At 42.1% G+C, this 23,271-nt stretch overlaps 2 protein-coding genes across 3 annotated transcripts; both read right to left on the reverse strand.

The window, feature by feature from the left end:
- Positions 1-917: 917 nt before the first annotated feature.
- LOC311249226 (uncharacterized protein) lies at positions 918-7,256 on the reverse strand. The gene is made up of 7 exons (XM_084340104.1): positions 7,236-7,256; positions 6,531-6,617; positions 2,660-2,691; positions 2,248-2,275; positions 1,857-2,051; positions 1,587-1,649; positions 918-1,494 (listed from the first exon to the last, which is right to left on the reverse strand). Exons 3-7 carry the CDS (start codon positions 2,683-2,685, stop codon positions 1,369-1,371), a joined length of 438 nt encoding a protein of 145 aa, XP_084196230.1. The 5' UTR covers positions 2,686-2,691; positions 6,531-6,617; positions 7,236-7,256; the 3' UTR covers positions 918-1,368.
- A 7,488-nt stretch (positions 7,257-14,744) lies between these two features.
- LOC311249227 (uncharacterized protein) lies at positions 14,745-22,865 on the reverse strand. 2 transcript variants are annotated; one of them, XM_084340105.1, is made up of 7 exons: positions 22,845-22,865; positions 22,140-22,226; positions 18,270-18,301; positions 17,858-17,885; positions 17,467-17,661; positions 17,197-17,259; positions 16,178-17,105 (listed from the first exon to the last, which is right to left on the reverse strand). In XM_084340105.1, the coding sequence occupies exons 3-7, from the start codon at positions 18,293-18,295 to the stop codon at positions 16,980-16,982; spliced, it is 438 nt and encodes a 145-aa protein (XP_084196231.1). In that variant the 5' UTR covers positions 18,296-18,301; positions 22,140-22,226; positions 22,845-22,865; the 3' UTR covers positions 16,178-16,979. The 2 variants fall into 2 exon arrangements, 1 of the variants encoding a protein (XP_084196231.1); XR_014621139.1 differs by lacking the exons at positions 16,178-17,105; positions 22,845-22,865 and adding an exon at positions 14,745-14,946 and having other exon boundaries at positions 22,140-22,210.
- Positions 22,866-23,271: the final 406 nt, after the last annotated feature.

Below are 23,271 nucleotides of genomic sequence, written 5' to 3' on the forward strand. Positions count from 1 at the left end.
AATCAGCTCTTTGATCAGGCGACAGCCAGGCGTTTCCCATCATGCCCTGAGGTCTTGCAGTCGGTGGAGAGCAACTGCGGCGCCTTGATCTCGCGAGGTTATCGTTGACCCTAAATGTCATGTCTTCGCCACTTGATGTCGCCATTTTCTCTTGCCTCCTCTTCTGTTTTGGGACTGAACAGCGGTGCGCAAAGGATCTTGGGATATAGCGGGCCGCGAAGGATAGTAGCGATGCGTCCTCCAAACAGAGGGAAGGCCAGGCTGCATTTGTGGGCTGCATTTGAAGCAGCCCTCGAATTTGGACAGCCTTCGCGCAGCATTGTGACGTAATTGGCCTTCAAATGCGCACTTCGTGGGCTGCAGCCCCTGAATTTGGACACAGCCAATGTTCAACAAAGCCCAGGTGGCAAGACGTCTACGTGCACGCTGTCTGCCCTGCGACTGAGGCGTGCACGTACGGCACATTTCACTAAGTTGGACTCTCATGTTAATACCAAACCAATGAGCAAGGCACCGCAGGGAGTCGAACCCCATCCCAGTACACACCAGGAGTAGCCAACACCAGTGCCTTTTGCTTTTTGGCCGAGTACGACAGGTAAAGCAAAAACTACATTAGCAACAGCATATGGCAGCATTACATAATGTTAAAATGACAATTTATTTTCTCACGAATTGATGAAAACTATGCAAATGATGATTGAAGCAATTGTTTATAGCCAAATATTGCTTATTACTTGTACTTATTAATGCTGTTGTAATGTTAGAAAAAGAAACCTCAGCACAACAGTTATAATAAACAAGCCATGCAAACACTCCCATAACACTTTCATCTACAAGTAGTGAAGATATCATTTTATATCTCGTCTACAATGTAAAACCTGGTGCGTAAACAACAGACTGACAAACAACACCATCTTTCACCTGATTCAACAACTGAGTCACAGTTTTAGAGAGATACTTCATCCTGAGGGAAATTCAAGTGTCCAGTAGGATACAACACAAACATTACACATAATGTATAAAATTAACAGTAGCTTCAGTAAACGGTGCAAACGGAGGTAAAACAATGGACAATTTCTACCTCCATTTGCACCATCTATTGTCCTCCCTGCCTTTACTGGGAGCTGTTGTCCAGTCTGATGGCCAGGGGGACGTAAGAGTTTGAGTCTGTTGGTGGAGCTGGACTGGGAACACAGCCCTCTGCCCGGTGAAGGTGTTGCAGAGGGTGGTTGGTGTTGTCCAGTATGGACAGCAGTCTGTCCAGGGTCCTTTCTGCCACTGTCACCAGAGAGTCCAGCTCTGTGCCCACTACTGAGCCAGCAGAAAAGAGGACGCCGGCCACCACAGACACCTGTGGTGGCCGGCGTCCTACAACATCTGCAAAAAACATCTGTTTTTTGGATGTGTAAGGACCCCAGCCTTCCTCTCACGCTGAAACTGCGCTCTGGTCCAATAAAGGCACTGGCCATGGTACCAGTTGTCACACGCTTCACACTAAAAAAAAAAAAAAAAAAAAAAAAAGGGAAACCGTTGCTGGATAAGAGTTTTGATAAGGTTTTAAAATAGTTACACAGAAGAGAAAGTACCTCGCTGTGTTGAGGGTGGTGAACGCTGGACCCCACACCAGGCTCATCTGGATGCTGTTCAGTCTGTTGACAAAAACAATCCCCTCATTTTGTGAAAATGGTCTGAAAATACTAAAATCATATGTAATCAATCTTTATTTATATAGCGCCAGATCACAACAAAAGTCATCAAGGCACTTTACACAGTTATATCTACCGATCAAGACTGACAGATAAACGACAGACATGGAAATGTATTTAGTCATCAATATGTCAGCTGCACATATTTACCTTGCACCACCGTACATGAGCCTCCCTCAGCCTCAGCCTGTTAGTGGAATTGTTGGGCAGCATTAGGTCACAGCAGATGTTCCCCCAGAAGCCAGTGGCAGGAGAGTAGCTGTGGTCAGCGCCACTGTCTCCTGGGGGCAAACGTTGTCGCACAGCTGTTAGGATTTCCTCCGCTGTGTAATGCATTTTCCTTGACTTAAAGAAAAGCTTAGTTAGAAACAGCTGAAGCACAAGAATAAATGCCATTTGAATGCACATGAAGGTTGGAAACATGGAGTACAACACTTTTAAATCAGGAGGTAGACAGACAGTAAAATGTTGTTGCAAGATTAAAAGATGAAATCACACAAATCAATTGAGAAATGCTTTTTTTTCTACATCCCATACTAACCTTCCCAAATATGGAGAAAGTGCACAATCTGAAATTTAAGATAATACACAATATTAACTTACAAATACTAATATTTAAATGTCACGTGTTTAAAGTTGTAATTGCTGTATAGTGATAAGATAACTAGATGTCATTTCTACACCTGCACTTGGTCAAGTCACAAATACTTTCAAGTAAATAAGTAGTGAAGGATAAAACAGAGCACCTAAGGTATAAAAAGTATTGTAAATACAAAAGTACAAGTATAATAAAAACTGATTTGTTTCAACAGCACTTATCAAAAAGCACTGTAACCATAGTAACCTGTTGAACATTTGAATAACATATTGTATTGTTCCAACTGACATTTTTGAAAGATGCATATCAAACAGACAATTTATTTGTCTTCCGGATGGTGAGTTACACTACTTACCCATGTCGTGGATTCTTTCCATTCATTTTGACCTGGGAGATGATATTTGGAGTTAGCGACCACAACAACCATTAACAACCAACAAAAAATAAAATAAAAACACATGAAACAAACTCAGCAGACTCGTAAACTAACATCACTACCTAGGGAAATGAGTACTAGCCAATAAAACATTTTTTGGCACTTTAATCTTTCTTAAATCAGGAGCTTTGGAGAGAGATGATATATTTAGATATCGTCACGATCCCATATTCTGTTGATCTTTGTGCGTTGGTGTTGTGTTTGCTGTGATGCTTGCAGAGGTGCGGTGAGAGGCTGGGCGGAGTTTCCCGTCACTGGAGCTGCTGACACACACGCTCCTGCAGCATAAGCCCCGCCCTCCACGCCACCTGCTGCCAGATGATGTCAACCAGACGTGCTATATGGCTCAGCCCGAACAGCCTTCTAGTGATCTACTAGTGTTTCAGGTTTTAATTCTACGTTGCTCTGCCTCCAGTGTCCACCTGCGACTGCAGCAGACAGCCTGCCCTGCTCGCACCTGCGTTACCACACGCCACACAGCAACCAGCGCCACCGAGAGCTACCTCATCTCCTCCTCCCATCTCTTGGACAAACACTCACACCTGTGTAGCCTTACACCTCCACCAGCAGTCTCCTGGTGCTGTAAATAAAATACCTCGCACACCTCATCCTGCCTCGCTTTTTCGCTTCTGGGTCCTACAAAATACTACTGAGCGCAACATTCATTCATATAATTACAAATGCTTGGCTAGCAAAACAACGTATGTTAACATCATTGTTCTCATTTACTGGTAAAAGCAGTAGAGTATACGGTAATCAAAGTAATGGATGTTAAATACACAAGTTATTCACACGTGTACTGTAACAAAATATAGCTGCAAGCGGCAATCTGCAGGTCCTAACCTCTTTCGTCCCAAACCAGCCACCCTGAAGAGGCTTTTTTGTAGAGGACAATCAGGAGGACATGTACGAAAAATTTCAAGTCAATAGCACTTATGGCTTGGTGGGGAGAGCCTTTCGAAGCTTACACTCTTATGTCATAGCGCCCCCATTAGGTCGATTGGGATCAAATGTTTTGAACAGCATTTGGACATCATTTACACTCGACCTACCAAGTTTCGTGTCTCTAGGTCCTTCTGGCTCACCATAAATGATTAAAATGCAAACAGTGGCGGTTAATGAGGAACAGGCCACGCCCGCTTTGACCCATCAACATGGCGGTCGAGATATTAGTTAATAGTCACCCATAGTGCATGCATACCAAATTTGGTGAAATTCCGTCCAATGGTCTTTGAGATACGCATGTGTGGCATCTATAGTGCCCCCTATTGGTTGAGCTCAAAATGCTTTGGTAGGCAGATTCCCAGTCCCGTTGTGGACCTGCCCACCAAGTTTTGTGGAGATACGGCAAAGGGTGTGGGAGTTGTGGCCAATCATTTCTAAGCTCCGCCCATTGTGAACATTCATTGGTCGGTGGCGGCCATGTTTTGACCAATCTGGCTCATTTATAATAGAAACTTGTCTTTTCATCCCCCGAGGCTGTATACCAAATTTGGTGTTGATAGGGTCAATTTTGCAAAAGTTTTATTCACTTTACTGTTTTTCACATTACGCAAATAAGCAAAAAATCTAGTTAGGCGGACCTTCATGGTCCTAAGGCTTTTTTGTAGAGCACATTGAGCTGGACTTGTGTGTCAAATTTCAAGTCAATCGGACTTACGGTGTGAGGGGCGTGGCCTTCTGAAAAACGCATTTTCAAGCCTTGATTACAGCGCCACCATCTGGCCGACTGGGCTCATATTTTAATAAAAGTTGATGCACATCATTTCTAATCATTGGGCCAAGTTTCAAGTTTCTGGCCCATTCCAGCTCACGGGAATTTGAGCTCAAGCGGCAGAAAACAAATAATAAACCGGTACAATCTTAGAAGGGTTCTACCCCCTAACGAGTTCCACGTGCCGACTAAACTCAGCTGATACCGTAGCAGCGCGATGAGTCCCTGTTAGCTAAGCAGCTACACTTTAGCGCCGCTCCGTGTGGGTCACTGCACTGTCATTGGTCAGGCGTGCACACGCTGTTAACGATACCATTGGCTGTAGCACTTCCACTTTTGTTTGACATTTTAAAGTCTAAGATTTTTTTTTTTTTTTACTTTTCATTAAGTACATTCTGATAAGACAAATAGTTTTACTTAAGTCAGGTATTACTGCTCTAAAAACTAGAATCCTTCTTCCATCACCTTTAATACATACCTGTAAGTTTGTTGAGGCAAGTTTTCAGATCATGATGTAGATAGAAGATACCCATGGAAAAAGAAAATGAACCAATTAGTGACAGACAAAACATGCATCAAAACACATTCATGTAGCATCACGTACAACTAAAAAATTAAACTGCATTAGCAAGAGTAAGATTTTAATCACGTCACATTCAATCACACTAATTAAAACGTGTCACAGAAGTGAGCAGCTCAATCAACAATGATTTCTCATAATCATGTCTAGTATTACAAGTACATAAATAAACTTACACCTGAATATGTAATGATTTGGGAGAAATAAAATAGCGTTTATTGATATTATTTGAGAGGTTGTATAACTTCAACCATCCTATTGGAACCAACATTTAAGCACTTGCTGACATTCATTTACCATTAATTATTAAAAGGCACAATAGCATTATAGATGAGTATTATAAAACTTTTTTCTCATTAGTACAAACAAGTCTTACAAGCAGAAGCAATTTCAATACAAAATACACAAACCGAGCTAAACATGTCAGCGTTTGAGTAGAATTCAACAACGCTAACAAAGTTGGAGACGAGAGACAATGAAAGCAGCAAACACACAAGATGGTGTGCGGTCAATATGACCGCTTCTGGCCGAAAGAGGTCAAACATCATGTTTTCTTTTGTGTAATTTATATAAAAACTATTTTAAATTAAAATACAGACACTTTTTGGAAAAGTCAGGTAAGAGCAGTATTGCATTTTTTAAAGTTTTTGCATCTATAAATTTGAATACGGTCAAAATGACCGTCTTGGCCGTTCTAGTGATATAATGACACCAAACCTTCTGTTACTGTGCGTTAATTATGACAGAAATTATTACTCAGAAAACGACGAATAAGTGCATCCCAAAATGAAACAAACATTACAAGAGAAGAAAAAGTGTTCTTGCGTTTCAATTTCATTTTTACAAGATGTGGTTTCCATTATCAAACGCTGACATCTTGAAATTAAAGTGCTGCACAATATTCTTCAACACAGTTAATGTTTCTCTGGGACATATTTCCGAATAACTGAGCAAAAGCCACGTTTTTAGCTGACTGAATAATACTGAAGTCTGCAGACGTCTTGTTTCTCTGCCCGCGTGCGTTATTGCACAGCCACGTGAAGCCCTTCGGCTCACAGGCCGCGTGCACGGTAGCACCAACGCTAATGCAGCTACTTGCAGCTACTCGGCTCCAGAACCGAGTGCTAGCGACGCTGTGGCTAAACGAGCCGCCTGGCCCAGTGACAACACGCGGCTCACAGGCGGGTGTATAACTATGCTGTTGACCTGAGAGCTAATGATATGCTATCGCTAGCGGAAAGCTAATACTGTTAGCACAAAAGGTAACGCTAGCCCATAAGCACGGAAGCTAATGCTACCGCTAACAAGAGCAGTAAAAACCGTCCAAGTTAAAACCGCGTCAGTCTTAAAAACTACGTTGGTTTAACCTCAGTGTCATCACACACACACACACACACACACACACACACACACACACACACACACACACACACAGCGAAGTTTGTCACGTGTGGTTACATGTGTCGTCTTGTGCGAGGAGAGACATGTGGACTCACCTCTTCAGCGTCGAGGCAGGAAAGGACGTTGACCGGCCGGATGTTACCGAGACTTCATGACTACTTCCGGGTCACAATAGATCCAACCTTCAAAATAAAATCATATTTATTGATCCAACTTTCTTAAATGTAACCCCGAAGGGTCGGAACCCCCCCGTTTACTAACTACTGCCATAAAAACCTATGGTGACATGTTTCGTTTACGAGGTCCAGATCATCCATCTTCACTTTGTGTAAATTTGGTAAGTTGATATCATCAAAAAAATATGAACATGATGCTTGAACATCATTTTCCAGTTGAACAGAACCTGTTGGTGAAGGTTGGAAAGTTTTATGGGCAGTTTGGATATTTCAAAATCACATAATAGAAACTCAATACCTCCAACTGTGTTGAAAACAAGAGAAGGTAGCGAGAAGCATATCTCATCATCGTTCCTGGATCAGAGCCGTTTGATCTTTAATATTTCATTCATAATCAAAGTCAGTAGTTTTTATACCACCATCCTCATAAACAATGAGAGGGAATAAAAGATGGATCCTAAAATGTGTCAGACCTCAAACCACCAGTGCCACTATATTAATTTTAAGCACTACATTTTAAAAGCACAAAGCTTAAACGATCAAGAAACACACACAACTTAATGTCTCATTCACCAACTTAAAGTTATTGTATTTGTCAGTGTGATTAAATTTCAGTTTTCTCACCACTGGCGTCTCTGAGGTCTCCATGCGGCGACGCCACCAAACACTGTGTGTGTGACAAAGGAGTGACACACCTGTTTCTGAGCCTACTTATCTCCTCAGCCTGGCCCTCAGGCCTCAGGCCTCCCTACCTGCAGTCAGGAGTCTGACCTGATCCTGACGTCACCCTCTAGTGGGGACGACAGGAATCACTGCAGAATACATTCAAACATCACATTTCTCTAGATTGCCTTAACAGAGAGTTTATTCATGTTTGAGGTGACTCTGAGCTGAGATTTAGTTTTCTCCAAAATGATACAGTAAAAATGTTGGATAACGAGTGAGGGGGTAGTCAGGGTGCTGTCAACTGGGTCAACTGTACCAACCAGTGTCAGAACTTATGGGCCAAAGTGATGTACAGACTGCTATGAAGGTGATGGGGAGGACTGAAGAGCTCCCCCTCAGTCCATCTAAGAGCAGTCTGTACTCAGGCAGGCGCGGAGAGTAGTGTCGGACCGTCCCACATCCTTCATAGGGAATACGAGCTCTTGCCTTCTGGCAGAAGGTACAGAATCCCAAAATGCAAATGAAACGGGTTTAAATACTCTTTCGTACCCACCTCCATCAAAACTCTAAATAGATAAGCGCCCTTGGCTTTATACAAATACATCACATCCAGTTTGGATTGCAGGTTATTAATTCTTTCTGTTTCTTCCTCAGTCCAGTTCAACTTGCTATAAAGATTCATACCTTCTTTAACCACATTTGTTTCTTCTTCTCTCCTTTGCCTGTTCAGTTTTTTACCAAATGCAATTGAGGATTTTCTAATGCTAAATTTTAGATATTCCCATTTGGATATCGGTGTGCTAATGGCGTCATCATTTTTGATATCCAAAATTAGTGTTTTAATAGAGTTACAGTACTCCACATTCCTTAGCAACTGGGAATTAAATTTCCAATAATCTTTAAATGTTTTATTTTGGTGTCTGTTTTTTAGTCTCAGATTTATAGTACAATGATCACTGAAAGGACCATTGGAGATGGTTGTCTCTGTAACATATTGTGAAATTGAATTTGATACAACCAGTAATCAATACGTGATCTAGTTTGACCATTAGGTTTGTGCCAGGTTAATTGTCTGACATCTTTGTTCAAGGTTCTCCAGATATCTATTCATTTGTTGTTGTTAGTGAAATTTTCCATGATTGGGTTTCTAAATTCCCTTGAAAGTTTTGAAGGCCATCTATCCATCCACTCATCATGGGTTACATTGAAATCACCTCCATTCAGGACATTGCTCCCAAGTGCTGCATGTCCCGAGCTGGGAATATTACCAGAGACTCCTCCCACCCTCACCATAGATTGTTTTCCGTGCTGGCCTCTGGAAAGAGGTTCTGCAGCATTCGGTGCTGGTCCACAAAGGTCTATAACAGAGTTCAGCAGTCTGATGACATGCGGGAAAAGCTAAGTGACAATTGTCGTTTATTCTTAACTCAACTATGTCACTTTCAATAATTTGCACTTTTTACTGCGTCTCTGTTTTTGATATTTATTTTCTTTTTGTGGTATTTTATGATATACTTTCATTTTAATTCTATGCTGAGCCTCTGAAACGAAATTTCGTTCTGTGTTCATTTGTTGCTCACAGAATGACAGTAAAGTCTGTCAGAGTCTAACTACCATATGATCAGTGGGGAATTTTGCATTGAGTTCCTTTATAACTGTTGATATCTGATGCAACGAGGTCTTATTTTTTGGTCATTGTTGTACCCATTCTTTGGACATTTAGTGATTTTAGTTTAAAGCAGACAATCGACATCTGATGGGAAACGAGGGTAAAGAGAGATGAGGGATGGTGTGAAGCAACATTCAGCAGACAAACAGCTCTCAATGGTTCAACGGTCTGGTGCAGGGGCACTTTATTATTATTTTTAAAAAAGATGATAAACATTGTTCAAGATTTCAGAGATTACTACATTTTGGTGCGCCAAATTGTTGGCATATGCAAAATACTGTAAACATTCCTTCACTGTCCATCACTTTCTCTTTGGATTCCAATTATCTGCAACAATAGTTATGGGGACAGTTATAGTGAGGAAGACCTTTCCTACTGCTGATAGGGAAACACTACAAAAACAATTAAGAGGCGGCGAAATAGGGCTGAACTTATTTAAGAGAAGGAACCGTTGCATATTAAGTTGTTCTGAAGCCTACATATAGAGCGATAAGAATACCTTTTATGGTCAGATGTTTGACTGAAATTCTGTCTTATCCAGCAACGGTGTCCCATTTTTCCTTTTACAGATCAATGTGACGTGTTTGACCGTTGGTTCCACGTTTGTTGCCTTAAGTGGACCAGGGTGCAGTTTCTGCGGGAGAGGAAGAGGGACTGGGTTTGCACTCTCTGCTAACCCTTAAGAGGTCCTTAAAAAAACTCACACTCGTGGTCCTACAGCCAAAAAATGTGACCTTCCCAAAAACTGCTGTAAAAATGTTATATATTAATATTTGTTTCCACTTTAAATTAGTCAATCTTTTAAAGCTACTTCAGCCTGAAATATACATATCAAATATTGATCATATTTTTTTGTTTTTTAACCCTTTAAAGGCCAGTATGTTTGCATAGATCCTCTGTTCTTTATTTTAAAAAGTCAAAAATAATTTCCATAAAATACATTTCAACGGGTATTTGATTAGTATTATTATTATTATTAGGCCCTGAGATGGGTCAATGATTGGCAGCAACATTGATTTTGATGCCTTGTTTGTTTGTTTTTTTGCAGTGTCAGATTTTACGCTCTGGAGTCGCCTTTAAATTTCAAATTTCAACTGTTTACATTGCCTCGTTTGGTGTCATTTTTTTCAGCACAACCTCACCTGTATGGATTTACAGTTATTTTTCAATTTTGACATACTGTACTAACACATTGGACCGAAAAATGTTCCTGTCCACCACAAGACAGAGGGGCACATCACAGGCCTGACACTTCCAGGGTGTGTCACTCCTCCTGTTGTCCACCTGAAGGCAGCGCTTGCACTTCAGTCTGCCTTTGGTGGCTCCTTGGCCAACATCTGTGTCTGTGGTGATGGGCACAGGAATGTGATCAGCCCTCCTGCTCTGGGGAACACCTGCTTTGTCCATGCCACAAAGCTGAGACACCAGCTCCACCACGAAGTCCTTGTGTGTCATGGGCTGCACCTGCTTGGCATTGCTCATCTCACGGTGCAGGATGAAGCAGTTTGTTGTTGCAATGTCCAGGAAGTGCAGCAACACGGTCCGGTACCAGCGAGCAGTTTCTCTGTGGGTGGAGTAGTACTGGATGAGCTGGTCTGACGGGTCGACCCCACCCATGCTCTTGTTGTAGGCCATGATTGGTGTGGGACAGGGGATGTCTCTCACAGCCCAGCGTCCATCTCCATCCTTCACTCTTCTCTGCACCGTCTCACCTGAAAATGCAGGATGGATGGTGGAGCACACAGACACCTCCCGTGTATCCATCCGCTTCACAAACACCAGTGGCCCCTCTCTGATCCACCTCACTGATCCTCTTCCACATTTTTTGGTGAGAGCATTTGCCCTCCCTCTGGGGCACCCTCTCCTGTAGGTGCCACATTGTTACAGTCTGTCAGTGTCTGTGGCAGATACTGGGGCTGCGTGTTTGTTTTTGTGGCGTGTTTTTTGGTTTGTGTTGCAGAGGTGCATGGAGAAGCTGGGCGGAGCCGGCCACCGGAGCAGCCGAGACCCACACACCTGCAGCAGGTTGGAGAATCAGCGCCTGCTCATAAGCCCTGCTCTCGGCGTTACCCGCTGCCAGATGATTTCGTCTCCCGACGTGGTATATGGCCCAGGCCAGACCTAAAACTCTAAACTACTTGTGATTGTTCTCTAGTGGATTTTCGAACTGATTTGTGTTTCTCTCATATCCAGCTGCTACCGGCACCGCCGCCCAGCTCCCTGCACCTCTTCAGCCCGCTCGCCTGCTCAGTATCTCCTGGAGGATCCGGCCCTCACTCCCGTGCTCTCAGCTCCGCGACGAGGAGTCGGCCCTGGACTCTGTCACCTGCTTCTATCCTGCCACATTAATAAAGTACCTTGTATCTCACTTCCTGCCTCCGCCTCCGCTTCTGGGTTCACCCACCTAAGGCTCAGCCTAACACACATGCTCCGAACTTCATGCTGGCCAGGTCCATGAACAGTTTGGGTCTGGTGTAGAAATTGTCCATGTAGATATGGTACCCAGTAGGCATGGGCCGGTATGAGATACGACGGTATGATAAGCTTAGGCAAAAATATCACGGTTTCACGGTATTATGATTACAGCTCTAAAATGTGTATTTTAAATGTCTGTAGTTAAAAACAAAAAAAGGAAAAAACTTTTCTATTGAACAGTCTTTTATTTTGAAACAATATATAACATGATGGATATTAGAAAATATGTATTTGAAATAAAAAACAAAATAAATTACTGAATTATTTCTAAATAAATGCAGTCCTTTTAACTGAAGATAAACCTGCAACTCAAGTCACAACATAAATGAATTATTTTTAGTGAAAAAGAAACAACACCACAAAATGCAAATAAATGCAATCACTGAACCTGTGGCTCAAGATCAGAACATAAATAAATGAAAAAAGTAAGACACTTCTAAGATAAAAAATAAATAAATGCAGGCAGGAGATTAAAACTGAATCTCAACATTTTTTGGACTTGCTCACTGAGCCTACTACACATTTCTCTCAGTCCAAGTTATGATGCAGGAATGTGAGCATGTTCACTTTCCCTGGGTTTAGCTTGGAGTGGTGAGGTGAGAGGCATTAACATGGTCCAACTGAGCGGGTTTAGCTCGGGTCAGCAGATACCGAACATGGTCCAACTGAGCGGGTTTAGCTCGGGTCAGCAGATACCGAACATGGTCCAATCGGTGTCACTCCAACTCCCACACAGAAACGCATTTAACTTACCTGAGCAGGTAACTGTACAAATAAACCACATTAACAGCAGTTTAGTCACTTCAGGTTCTCAGTCAGGAGCCGTTGGATCCGTCGGGTCAGCGGCCATTAGATATTTACATTTTTGGCGCCAATCGTCTACCGTAGACCGTCGTCACTGAGCCTGTGGGCGGGGCTTACTTTACGACAGCACCTGAGTGATCCGGCTCGTTGGAGATGAACTGCGCCTCACCTGGAAGGTGGACGAGTCCAGGCGGCAGCAGCAGGGGGCGCTGACAACAAGCTGCAGTCCAGTCGGACAGTTTCCAGCCGCCGTCAAAGAAAATACAGGAAGTCACAGAAACATTTACATCCTGTCAGATCCACCTGTAGCCATAGATATATATAAAGGCTAGATGTGTTACGGCGGGGTCCAGAACGTCCTCACAGGTCGGCCATCTTGGTGCAGGTTAGCTCTCCGGCTGTATCTGCTGAACCTGAGGTAAAGTCAGTGATCTGCACAAACACTAACACTCTTATCTCGCTGAAACCCTGACGGATTTACAAACAGTTCGGTTTCTTACACACGTCATTAACGTGGTGATAATTCTGGATGCGTGAACATGTTGAAATCACATCTTTTCTCTTCTCTTCGAAGAAATCATCACAGTTTTAGTTTGAAGGAGTTTTAGCTCCTCTTCTGGGTTTATAATGGGTGTGTATTGCGTGAGCTAGAGTGCGTGACATCATCGCTAGAGTGGAGAGCAGCTGCAAAAACTTTAGAAAAAACTCTCTTCAGCTTGATTTGGGTCCCACAGCTTTTACTTCACATAGACAATATATACATAGAAATGTAGGAAATCGTGTTGGCTTTCAGATGCTGGTCTTATTTCAGATGTAGGACTTAAACTTTTGGCTGTAGAAGCCCTCAAGCGACAAGCGCTCCAGCAACTCCCCCATAAGCCGCAGTGTTAACTTTGAGCCTAAATCTCTGGAGTGGAGCAGACGGTACCGGTTCTGTCTCTCGCTCTTGTGCCCTCATTTTTCACTCTACAGAAATAAAAAACACATCACAGGTTCAGCAATGTCTCCTGTTACTCACTGTATACATATTCTAACCATAACCATTACACTTGTGTCTAGACCTGCAGGTGTTTGGGAGGTGTTTTCTCATTCATCCTTATGGGGAATTTTTGAAATTTCATTTTCCTACTGCTTCAGCACGTTCAGCTACAGAAACCGTTCAACTATCAACATGTTCAGCTCTTTAAGCTCTTTCAGCTCTTTAAGCTCTTTCAGCCTCGAACTGTTCAGCTTTTAACTTTTTCAAATATTAAGCTTTTTCAAAAATAATAGTAATATGGAAGCAAATGTGAAAATCCTCAAATCCTCTTCAAAACTCATCCACTTTCAACCTCTTCTTGTGTTAAAATATTGTCATTCAAAATTGGAAATATGGACTTGTATGGTTATTCGTCTCAAGGCCTCAATTATTCATAAGTATGCAGTGTCATAAACACATCTCTGTACAGGGTGGGGATTTCAACATGCAGCATTTCTTGATGTATAGCCTATTGTAGTCTACCTATTTTAGAACATTATTCTGTTTTTTAGAACATAACATAATTATTCATAAGTATGCAGTGTCATAACTACATCTTTGACGTTTATAACAAACTAAACCGTTTGAAAATCGGTCGAAAATTGAGCAAGTTAATGTTATTTAAAAAGTACATGTTTCATTACCAACACAATGTTATGGGTGAGCGAGCTCCCTGTACCAAGATGGCCGACCTGTGCGGACGTTCGACTCCGTTGGCCAGCAACGCGGACGGGACATCTAGCCTTTATATATATATCTATGCCTGTAGCTACCTGTAGTCTGCAGAACACGTGTTAATCCTCTCAATGGGCAGATGGGATGTGGTGGGATTTTTACTATTTAATCTCACAAATGTAACAAATAGAAACACAAACTTTGTACCAATGAATTGATCGTACTTTTTAGGTTCACGGTTTTGAGGTCATACAAAGTGGATTTTTCTAAAATGACAACTACTTTTCACTGTGGTCTAAATGTGTCCATCATAACTTTTTATTTGTTTAACGATGCCACTGTTATGACTGAGGTGAGAGTCAGAGCGACTGAGCAGATTTCAGCCCTTGGAAGTCATTTATTGAACAAGAATTGCCTACAAAGTAAATTTATATAAAGACACTGTCATTTATAAATCACACAATCCCTGAATTTAAGAAATTGAACTTCTGAATTAACAGTCCAAACGTTCTCACAGCTACATATACAGGCTACACATGGGGAGGACGAGCAGCAAAGGTTTCTTATAATCTTTATTTATTGATGTATTTATGTGTAATTATATACAGTATATGTGGGAATATGTGTGTATCTGGCATTGTATTCTATCCTTTGTCCTTTTTGTCCGCCTTGTAAAGCACTGATTGCTTGTTTTGATAAGTGTTGTATAAATAACCATAATAATAATAATAAACCACACAAAATATGTTTGTTAACAGATTGAACCTTCGTTGCACAACATGAGATTCATATAATCTAGCACTAAATACAACAATTACATAGAAAATTGGGATTTTTGACAAAACGTAGTGTTTGTAGTCCTAACTGAGAGCTGATCAGCGACAGCCAGGTGTTTCCCATCATGCCCTGAGGTCTTGCAGTCGGTGGAGAGCAACTCTGTTACACCTGGTGGTTGTGGCGGTGCGGTCCATTTCGATCCTTCGCCATCGAGCAGGAAGTCCTTATAACTGCAACATACACATTCCCACCTACACCAGATTGGTCACATGTAGAGGGTTTAACCCTGGATACATCATGCATCAATACTGTCATATCCATAGCGCCACCCACTGGACACAGGAAGTCAGCCTCATGTCAGACTTTATTTATATAGCACTTTTCATACAAATCAAATGAAGCAGGACAAACATCATTCGATTCACATTGACAGGTCGTTTTCTCCTCATCATACACTACATGATGACCTATAATTGATGGGTGAGCTCTAGCGCCACCTAGTGGACACAGGCAGTGTTAATTAGCCCATCACACAATGGCTGTGTCCAAATTCAGGGGCTGCAGCCTTTGCGGTCCACGAGGGCCGGGTCCATGAGGGCCAGGTCCTTCGGACCGGTCTTTGATAGCCTCGTCCACCGTTGTTAAATGGGACGGTCCAGCCTTCGGAGTATTTCCTGGTTGCCTCACCAGATGTCCCGCCCCTTACCCTTACGTCACGATTGTGAATGAAGAGATGCATTAAAGTCTGTTTTGGTTCAAATCTATCAAACGTGTACATTTATTTGTGTGTGTACAAAAATTAACGACAAAATGTGTCAAATCTAAATTGAATCATCAACATTACAAAATAAACATTAAGCCATTGGTGAATAACAACTATATTTACCACAGCATCACCAGCGTCACGTGTTTTAACTGAAAGTTGAAATTTGGAGGTTTTGAATATTCTTAAATTTGGAAGTTTAACATATCTGGCGTTGGATGTTACATGACTAAAAACCGAGTATAAACCCATTACTTAAATTTAAATGTCATGTCTTCGCCACTTGATGTCGCCATTTTCTCTTGCCTCCTCTTCTGTTTTGGGACTGAACAGCGGTGCGCAAAGGATCTTGGGATATAGCGGGCCGCGAAGGATAGTAGCGATGCGTCCTCCAAACAGAGGGAAGGCCAGGCTGCATTTGTGGGCTGCATTTGAAGCAGCCCTCGAATTTGGACAGCCTTCGCGCAGCATTGTGACGTAATTGGCCTTCAAATGCGCACTTCGTGGGCTGCAGCCCCTGAATTTGGACACAGCCAATGTTCAACAAAGCCCAGGTGGCAAGACGTCTACGTGCACGCTGTCTGCCCTGCGACTGAGGCGTGCACGTACGGCACATTTCACTAAGTTGGACTCTCATGTTAATACCAAACCAATGAGCAAGGCACCGCAGGGAGTCGAACCCCATCCCAGTACACACCAGGAGTAGCCAACACCAGTGCCTTTTGCTTTTTGGCCGAGTACGACAGGTAAAGCAAAAACTACATTAGCAACAGCATATGGCAGCATTACATAATGTTAAAATGACAATTTATTTTCTCACGAATTGATGAAAACTATGCAAATGATGATTGAAGCAATTGTTTATAGCCAAATATTGCTTATTACTTGTACTTATTAATGCTGTTGTAATGTTAGAAAAAGAAACCTCAGCACAACAGTTATAATAAACAAGCCATGCAAACACTCCCATAACACTTTCATCTACAAGTAGTGAAGATATCATTTTATATCTCGTCTACAATGTAAAACCTGGTGCGTAAACAACAGACTGACAAACACAACACCATCTTTCACCTGATTCAACAACTGAGTCACAGTTTTAGAGAGATACTTCATCCTGAGGGAAATTCAAGTGTCCAGTAGGATACAACACAAACATTACACATAATGTATAAAATTAACAGTAGCTTCAGTAAACGGTGCAAACGGAGGTAAAACAATGGACAATTTCTACCTCCATTTGCACCATCTATTGTCCTCCCTGCCTTTACTGGGAGCTGTTGTCCAGTCTGATGGCCAGGGGGACGTAAGAGTTTGAGTCTGTTGGTGGAGCTGGACTGGGAACACAGCCCTCTGCCCGGTGAAGGTGTTGCAGAGGGTGGTTGGTGTTGTCCAGTATGGACAGCAGTCTGTCCAGGGTCCTTTCTGCCACTGTCACCAGAGAGTCCAGCTCTGTGCCCACTACTGAGCCAGCAGAAAAGAGGACGCCGGCCACCACAGACACCTGTGGTGGCCGGCGTCCTACAACATCTGCAAAAAACATCTGTTTTTTGGATGTGTAAGGACCCCAGCCTTCCTCTCACGCTGAAACTGCGCTCTGGTCCAATAAAGGCACTGGCCATGGTACCAGCTGTCACACGCTTCACACTAAAAAAAAAGAAGAAAAAAAAAAAGGGAAACCGTTGCTGGATAAGAGTTTTGATAAGGTTTTAAAATAGTTACACAGAAGAGAAAGTACCTCGCTGTGTTGAGGGTGGTGAACGCTGGACCCCACACCAGGCTCATCTGGATGCTGTTCAGTCTGTTGACAAAAACAATCCCCTCATTTTGTGAAAATGGTCTGAAAATACTAAAATCATATGTAATCAATCTTTATTTATATAGCGCCAGATCACAACAAAAGTCATCAAGGCACTTTACACAGTTATATCTACCGATCAAGACTGACAGATAAACGACAGACATGGAAATGTATTTAGTCATCAATATGTCAGCTGCACATATTTACCTTGCACCACCGTACATGAGCCTCCCTCAGCCTCAGCCTGTTAGTGGAATTGTTGGGCAGCATTAGGTCACAGCAGATGTCCCCCCAGAAGCCAGTGGCAGGAGAGTAGCTGTGGTCAGCGCCACTGTCTCCTGGGGGCAAACGTTGTCGCACAGCTGTTAGGATTTCCTCCGCTGTGTAATGCATTTTCCTTGACTTAAAGAAAAGCTTAGTTAGAAACAGCTGAAGCACAAGAATAAATGCCATTTGAATGCACATGAAGGTTGGAAACATGGAGTACAACACTTTTAAATCAGGAGGTAGACAGACAGTAAAATGTTGTTGCAAGATTAAAAGATGAAATCACACAAATCAATTGAGAAATGCTTTTTTTTCTACATCCCATACTAACCTTCCCAAATATGGAGAAAGTGCACAATCTGAAATTTAAGATAATACACAATATTAACTTACAAATACTAATATTTAAATGTCACGTGTTTAAAGTTGTAATTGCTGTATAGTGATAAGATAACTAGATGTCATTTCTACACCTGCACTTGGTCAAGTCACAAATACTTTCAAGTAAATAAGTAGTGAAGGATAAAACAGAGCACCTAAGGTATAAAAAGTATTGTAAATACAAAAGTACAAGTATAATAAAAACTGATTTGTTTCAACAGCACTTATCAAAAAGCACTGTAACCATAGTAACCTGTTGAACATTTGAATAACATATTGTATTGTTCCAACTGACATTTTTGAAAGATGCATATCAAACAGACAATTTATTTGTCTTCCGGATGGTGAGTTACACTACTTACCCATGTCGTGGATTCTTTCCATTCATTTTGACCTGGGAGATGATATTTGGAGTTAGCGACCACAACAACCATTAACAACCAACAAAAAATAAAATAAAAACACATGAAACAAACTCAGCAGACTCGTAAACTAACATCACTACCTAGGGAAATGAGTACTAGCCAATAAAACATTTTTTGGCACTTTAATCTTTCTTAAATCAGGAGCTTTGGAGAGAGACGATATATTTAGATATCGTCACGATCCCATATTCTGTTGATCTTTGTGCGTTGGTGTTGTGTTTGCTGTGATGCTTGCAGAGGTGCGGTGAGAGGCTGGGCGGAGTTTCCCGTCACTGGAGCTGCTGACACACACGCTCCTGCAGCATAAGCCCCGCCCTCCACGCCACCTGCTGCCAGATGATGTCAACCAGACGTGCTATATGGCTCAGCCCGAACAGCCTTCTAGTGATCTACTAGTGTTTCAGGTTTTAATTCTACGTTGCTCTGCCTCCAGTGTCCACCTGCGACTGCAGCAGACAGCCTGCCCTGCTCGCACCTGCGTTACCACACGCCACACAGCAACCAGCGCCACCGAGAGCTACCTCATCTCCTCCTCCCATCTCTTGGACAAACACTCACACCTGTGTAGCCTTACACCTCCACCAGCAGTCTCCTGGTGCTGTAAATAAAATACCTCGCACACCTCATCCTGCCTCGCTTTTTCGCTTCTGGGTCCTACAAAATACTACTGAGCGCAACATTCATTCATATAATTACAAATGCTTGGCTAGCAAAACAACGTATGTTAACATCATTGTTCTCATTTACTGGTAAAAGCAGTAGAGTATACGGTAATCAAAGTAATGGATGTTAAATACACAAGTTATTCACACGTGTACTGTAACAAAATATAGCTGCAAGCGGCAATCTGCAGGTCCTAACCTCTTTCGTCCCAAACCAGCCACCCTGAAGAGGCTTTTTTGTAGAGGACAATCAGGAGGACATGTACGAAAAATTTCAAGTCAATAGCACTTATGGCTTGGTGGGGAGAGCCTTTCGAAGCTTACACTCTTATGTCATAGCGCCCCCATTAGGTCGATTGGGATCAAATGTTTTGAACAGCATTTGGACATCATTTACACTCGACCTACCAAGTTTCGTGTCTCTAGGTCCTTCTGGCTCACCATAAATGATTAAAATGCAAACAGTGGCGGTTAATGAGGAACAGGCCACGCCCGCTTTGACCCATCAACATGGCGGTCGAGATATTAGTTAATAGTCACCCATAGTGCATGCATACCAAATTTGGTGAAATTCCGTCCAATGGTCTTTGAGATACGCATGTGTGGCATCTATAGTGCCCCCTATTGGTTGAGCTCAAAATGCTTTGGTAGGCAGATTCCCAGTCCCGTTGTGGACCTGCCCACCAAGTTTTGTGGAGATACGGCAAAGGGTGTGGGAGTTGTGGCCAATCATTTCTAAGCTCCGCCCATTGTGAACATTCATTGGTCGGTGGCGGCCATGTTTTGACCAATCTGGCTCATTTATAATAGAAACTTGTCTTTTCATCCCCCGAGGCTGTATACCAAATTTGGTGTTGATAGGGTCAATTTTGCAAAAGTTTTATTCACTTTACTGTTTTTCACATTACGCAAATAAGCAAAAAATCTAGTTAGGCGGACCTTCATGGTCCTAAGGCTTTTTTGTAGAGCACATTGAGCTGGACTTGTGTGTCAAATTTCAAGTCAATCGGACTTACGGTGTGAGGGGCGTGGCCTTCTGAAAAACGCATTTTCAAGCCTTGATTACAGCGCCACCATCTGGCCGACTGGGCTCATATTTTAATAAAAGTTGATGCACATCATTTCTAATCATTGGGCCAAGTTTCAAGTTTCTGGCCCATTCCAGCTCACGGGAATTTGAGCTCAAGCGGCAGAAAACAAATAATAAACCGGTACAATCTTAGAAGGGTTCTACCCCCTAACGAGTTCTCACGTGCCGACTAAACTCAGCTGATACCGTAGCAGCGCGATGAGTCCCTGTTAGCTAAGCAGCTACACTTTAGCGCCGCTCCGTGTGGGTCACTGCACTGTCATTGGTCAGGCGTGCACACGCTGTTAACGATACCATTGGCTGTAGCACTTCCACTTTTGTTTGACATTTTAAAGTCTAAGATTATTTTTTTTTTTTACTTTTCATTAAGTACATTCTGATAAGACAAATAGTTTTACTTAAGTCAGGTATTACTGCTCTAAAAACTAGAATCCTTCTTCCATCACCTTTAATACATACCTGTAAGTTTGTTGAGGCAAGTTTTCAGATCATGATGTAGATAGAAGATACCCATGGAAAAAGAAAATGAACCAATTAGTGACAGACAAAACATGCATCAAAACACATTCATGTAGCATCACGTACAACTAAAAAATTAAACTGCATTAGCAAGAGTAAGATTTTAATCACGTCACATTCAATCACACTAATTAAAACGTGTCACAGAAGTGAGCAGCTCAATCAACAATGATTTCTCATAATCATGTCTAGTATTACAAGTACATAAATAAACTTACACCTGAATATGTAATGATTTGGGAGAAATAAAATAGCGTTTATTGATATTATTTGAGAGGTTGTATAACTTCAACCATCCTATTGGAACCAACATTTAAGCACTTGCTGACATTCATTTACCATTAATTATTAAAAGGCACAATAGCATTATAGATGAGTATTATAAAACTTTTTTCTCATTAGTACAAACAAGTCTTACAAGCAGAAGCAATTTCAATACAAAATACACAAACCGAGCTAAACATGTCAGCGTTTGAGTAGAATTCAACAACGCTAACAAAGTTGGAGACGAGAGACAATGAAAGCAGCAAACACACAAGATGGTGTGCGGTCAATATGACCGCTTCTGGCCGAAAGAGGTCAAACATCATGTTTTCTTTTGTGTAATTTATATAAAAACTATTTTAAATTAAAATACAGACACGTTTTGGAAAAGTCAGGTAAGAGCAGTATTGCATTTTTTAAAGTTTTTGCATCTATAAATTTGAATACGGTCAAAATGACCGTCTTGGCCGTTCTAGTGATATAATGACACCAAACCTTCTGTTACTGTGCGTTAATTATGACAGAAATTATTACTCAGAAAACGACGAATAAGTGCATCCCAAAATGAAACAAACATTACAAGAGAAGAAAAAGTGTTCTTGCGTTTCAATTTCATTTTTACAAGATGTGGTTTCCATTATCAAACGCTGACATCTTGAAATTAAAGTGCTGCACAATATTCTTCAACAGTTAATGTTTCTCTGGGACATATTTGCGAATAACTGAGCAAAAGCCACGTTTTTAGCTGACTGAATAATACTGAAGTCTGCAGACGTCTTGTTTCTCTGCCCGCGTGCGTTATTGCACAGCCACGTGAAGCCCTTCGGCTCACAGGCCGCGTGCACGGTAGCACCAACGCTAATGCAGCTACTTGCAGCTACTCGGCTCCAGAACCGAGTGCTAGCGACGCTGTGGCTAAACGAGCCGCCTGGCCCAGTGACAACACGCGGCTCACAGGCGGGTGTATAACTATGCTGTTGACCTGAGAGCTAATGATATGCTATCGCTAGCGGAAAGCTAATACTGTTAGCACAAAAGGTAACGCTAGCCCATAAGCACGGAAGCTAATGCTACCGCTAACAAGAGCAGTAAAAACCGTCCAAGTTAAAACCGCGTCAGTCTTAAAAACTACGTTGGTTTAACCTCAGTGTCATCACACACACACACACACACACACACACACACACACACACACACACACACACACACAGCGAAGTTTGTCACGTGTGGTTACATGTGTCGTCTTGTGCGAGGAGAGACATGTGGACTCACCTCTTCAGCGTCGAGGCAGGAAAGGACGTTGACCGGCCGGATGTTACCGAGACTTCATGACTACTTCCGGGTCACAATAGATCCAACCTTCAAAATAAAATCATATTTATTGATCCAACTTTCTTAAATGTAACCCCGAAGGGTCGGAACCCCCCCGTTTACTAACTACTGCCATAAAAACCTATGGTGACATGTTTCGTTTACGAGGTCCAGATCATCCATCTTCACTTTGTGTAAATTTGGTAAGTTGATATCATCAAAAAAATATGAACATGATGCTTGAACATCATTTTCCAGTTGAACAGAACCTGTTGGTGAAGGTTGGAAAGTTTTATGGGCAGTTTGGATATTTCAAAATCACATAATAGAAACTCAATACCTCCAACTGTGTTGAAAACAAGAGAAGGTAGCGAGAAGCATATCTCATCATCGTTCCTGGATCAGAGCCGTTTGATCTTTAATATTTCATTCATAATCAAAGTCAGTAGTTTTTATACCACCATCCTCATAAACAATGAGAGGGAATAAAAGATGGATCCTAAAACGTGTCAGACCTCAAACCACCAGTGCCACTATATTAATATTAAGCACTACATTTTAAAAGCACAAAGCTTAAACGATCAAGAAACACACACAACTTAATGTCTCATTCACCAACTTAAAGTTATTGTATTTGTCAGTGTGATTAAATTACAGTTTTCTCACCACTGGCGTCTCTGAGGTCTCCATGCGGCGATGCCACCAAACACTGTGTGTGTGACAAAGGAGTGACACACCTGTTTCTGAGCCTACTTATCTCCTCAGCCTGGCCCTCAGGCCTCAGGCCTCCCTACCTGCAGTCAGGAGTCTGACCTGATCCTGACGTCACCCTCTAGTGGGGACGACAGGAATCACTGCAGAATACATTCAAACATCACATTTCTCTAGATTGCCTTAACAGAGAGTTTATTCATGTTTGAGGTGACTCTGAGCTGAGATTTAGTTTTCTCCAAAATGATACAGTAAAAATGTTGGATAACGAGTGAGGGGGTAGTCAGGGTGCTGTCAACTGGGTCAACTGTACCAACCAGTGTCAGAACTTATGGGCCAAAGTGATGTACAGACTGCTATGAAGGTGATGGGGAGGACTGAA

This window comes from Pagrus pagrus, assembly GCF_965226575.1.
Source record: "Pagrus pagrus genome assembly, chromosome: 20".
Lineage (NCBI taxonomy): Eukaryota > Metazoa > Chordata > Actinopteri > Spariformes > Sparidae > Pagrus > Pagrus pagrus.

Bases quoted from the DNA above. Each gene is read 5' to 3' on its own strand.
- LOC311249226 (XM_084340104.1), bottom strand. From the start codon at position 2,685: ATGAATGGAAAGAATCCACGACATGG. The intron at 2,052-2,247 runs GTTAGTATGGGA...CTTTTCTTTAAG, and splicing joins CTTTCTCCATATTTGGGAAG to TCAAGGAAAATGCATTACAC. The intron at 1,650-1,856 runs GTAAATATGTGC...TTTTGTCAACAG, and splicing joins CTCATGTACGGTGGTGCAAG to ACTGAACAGCATCCAGATGA.
- LOC311249227 (XM_084340105.1), bottom strand. From the start codon at position 18,295: ATGAATGGAAAGAATCCACGACATGG. The intron at 17,886-18,269 runs GTAAGTAGTGTA...CTTAAATTTCAG, and splicing joins GGAAAGAATCCACGACATGG to ATTGTGCACTTTCTCCATAT. The intron at 17,260-17,466 runs GTAAATATGTGC...TTTTGTCAACAG, and splicing joins CTCATGTACGGTGGTGCAAG to ACTGAACAGCATCCAGATGA.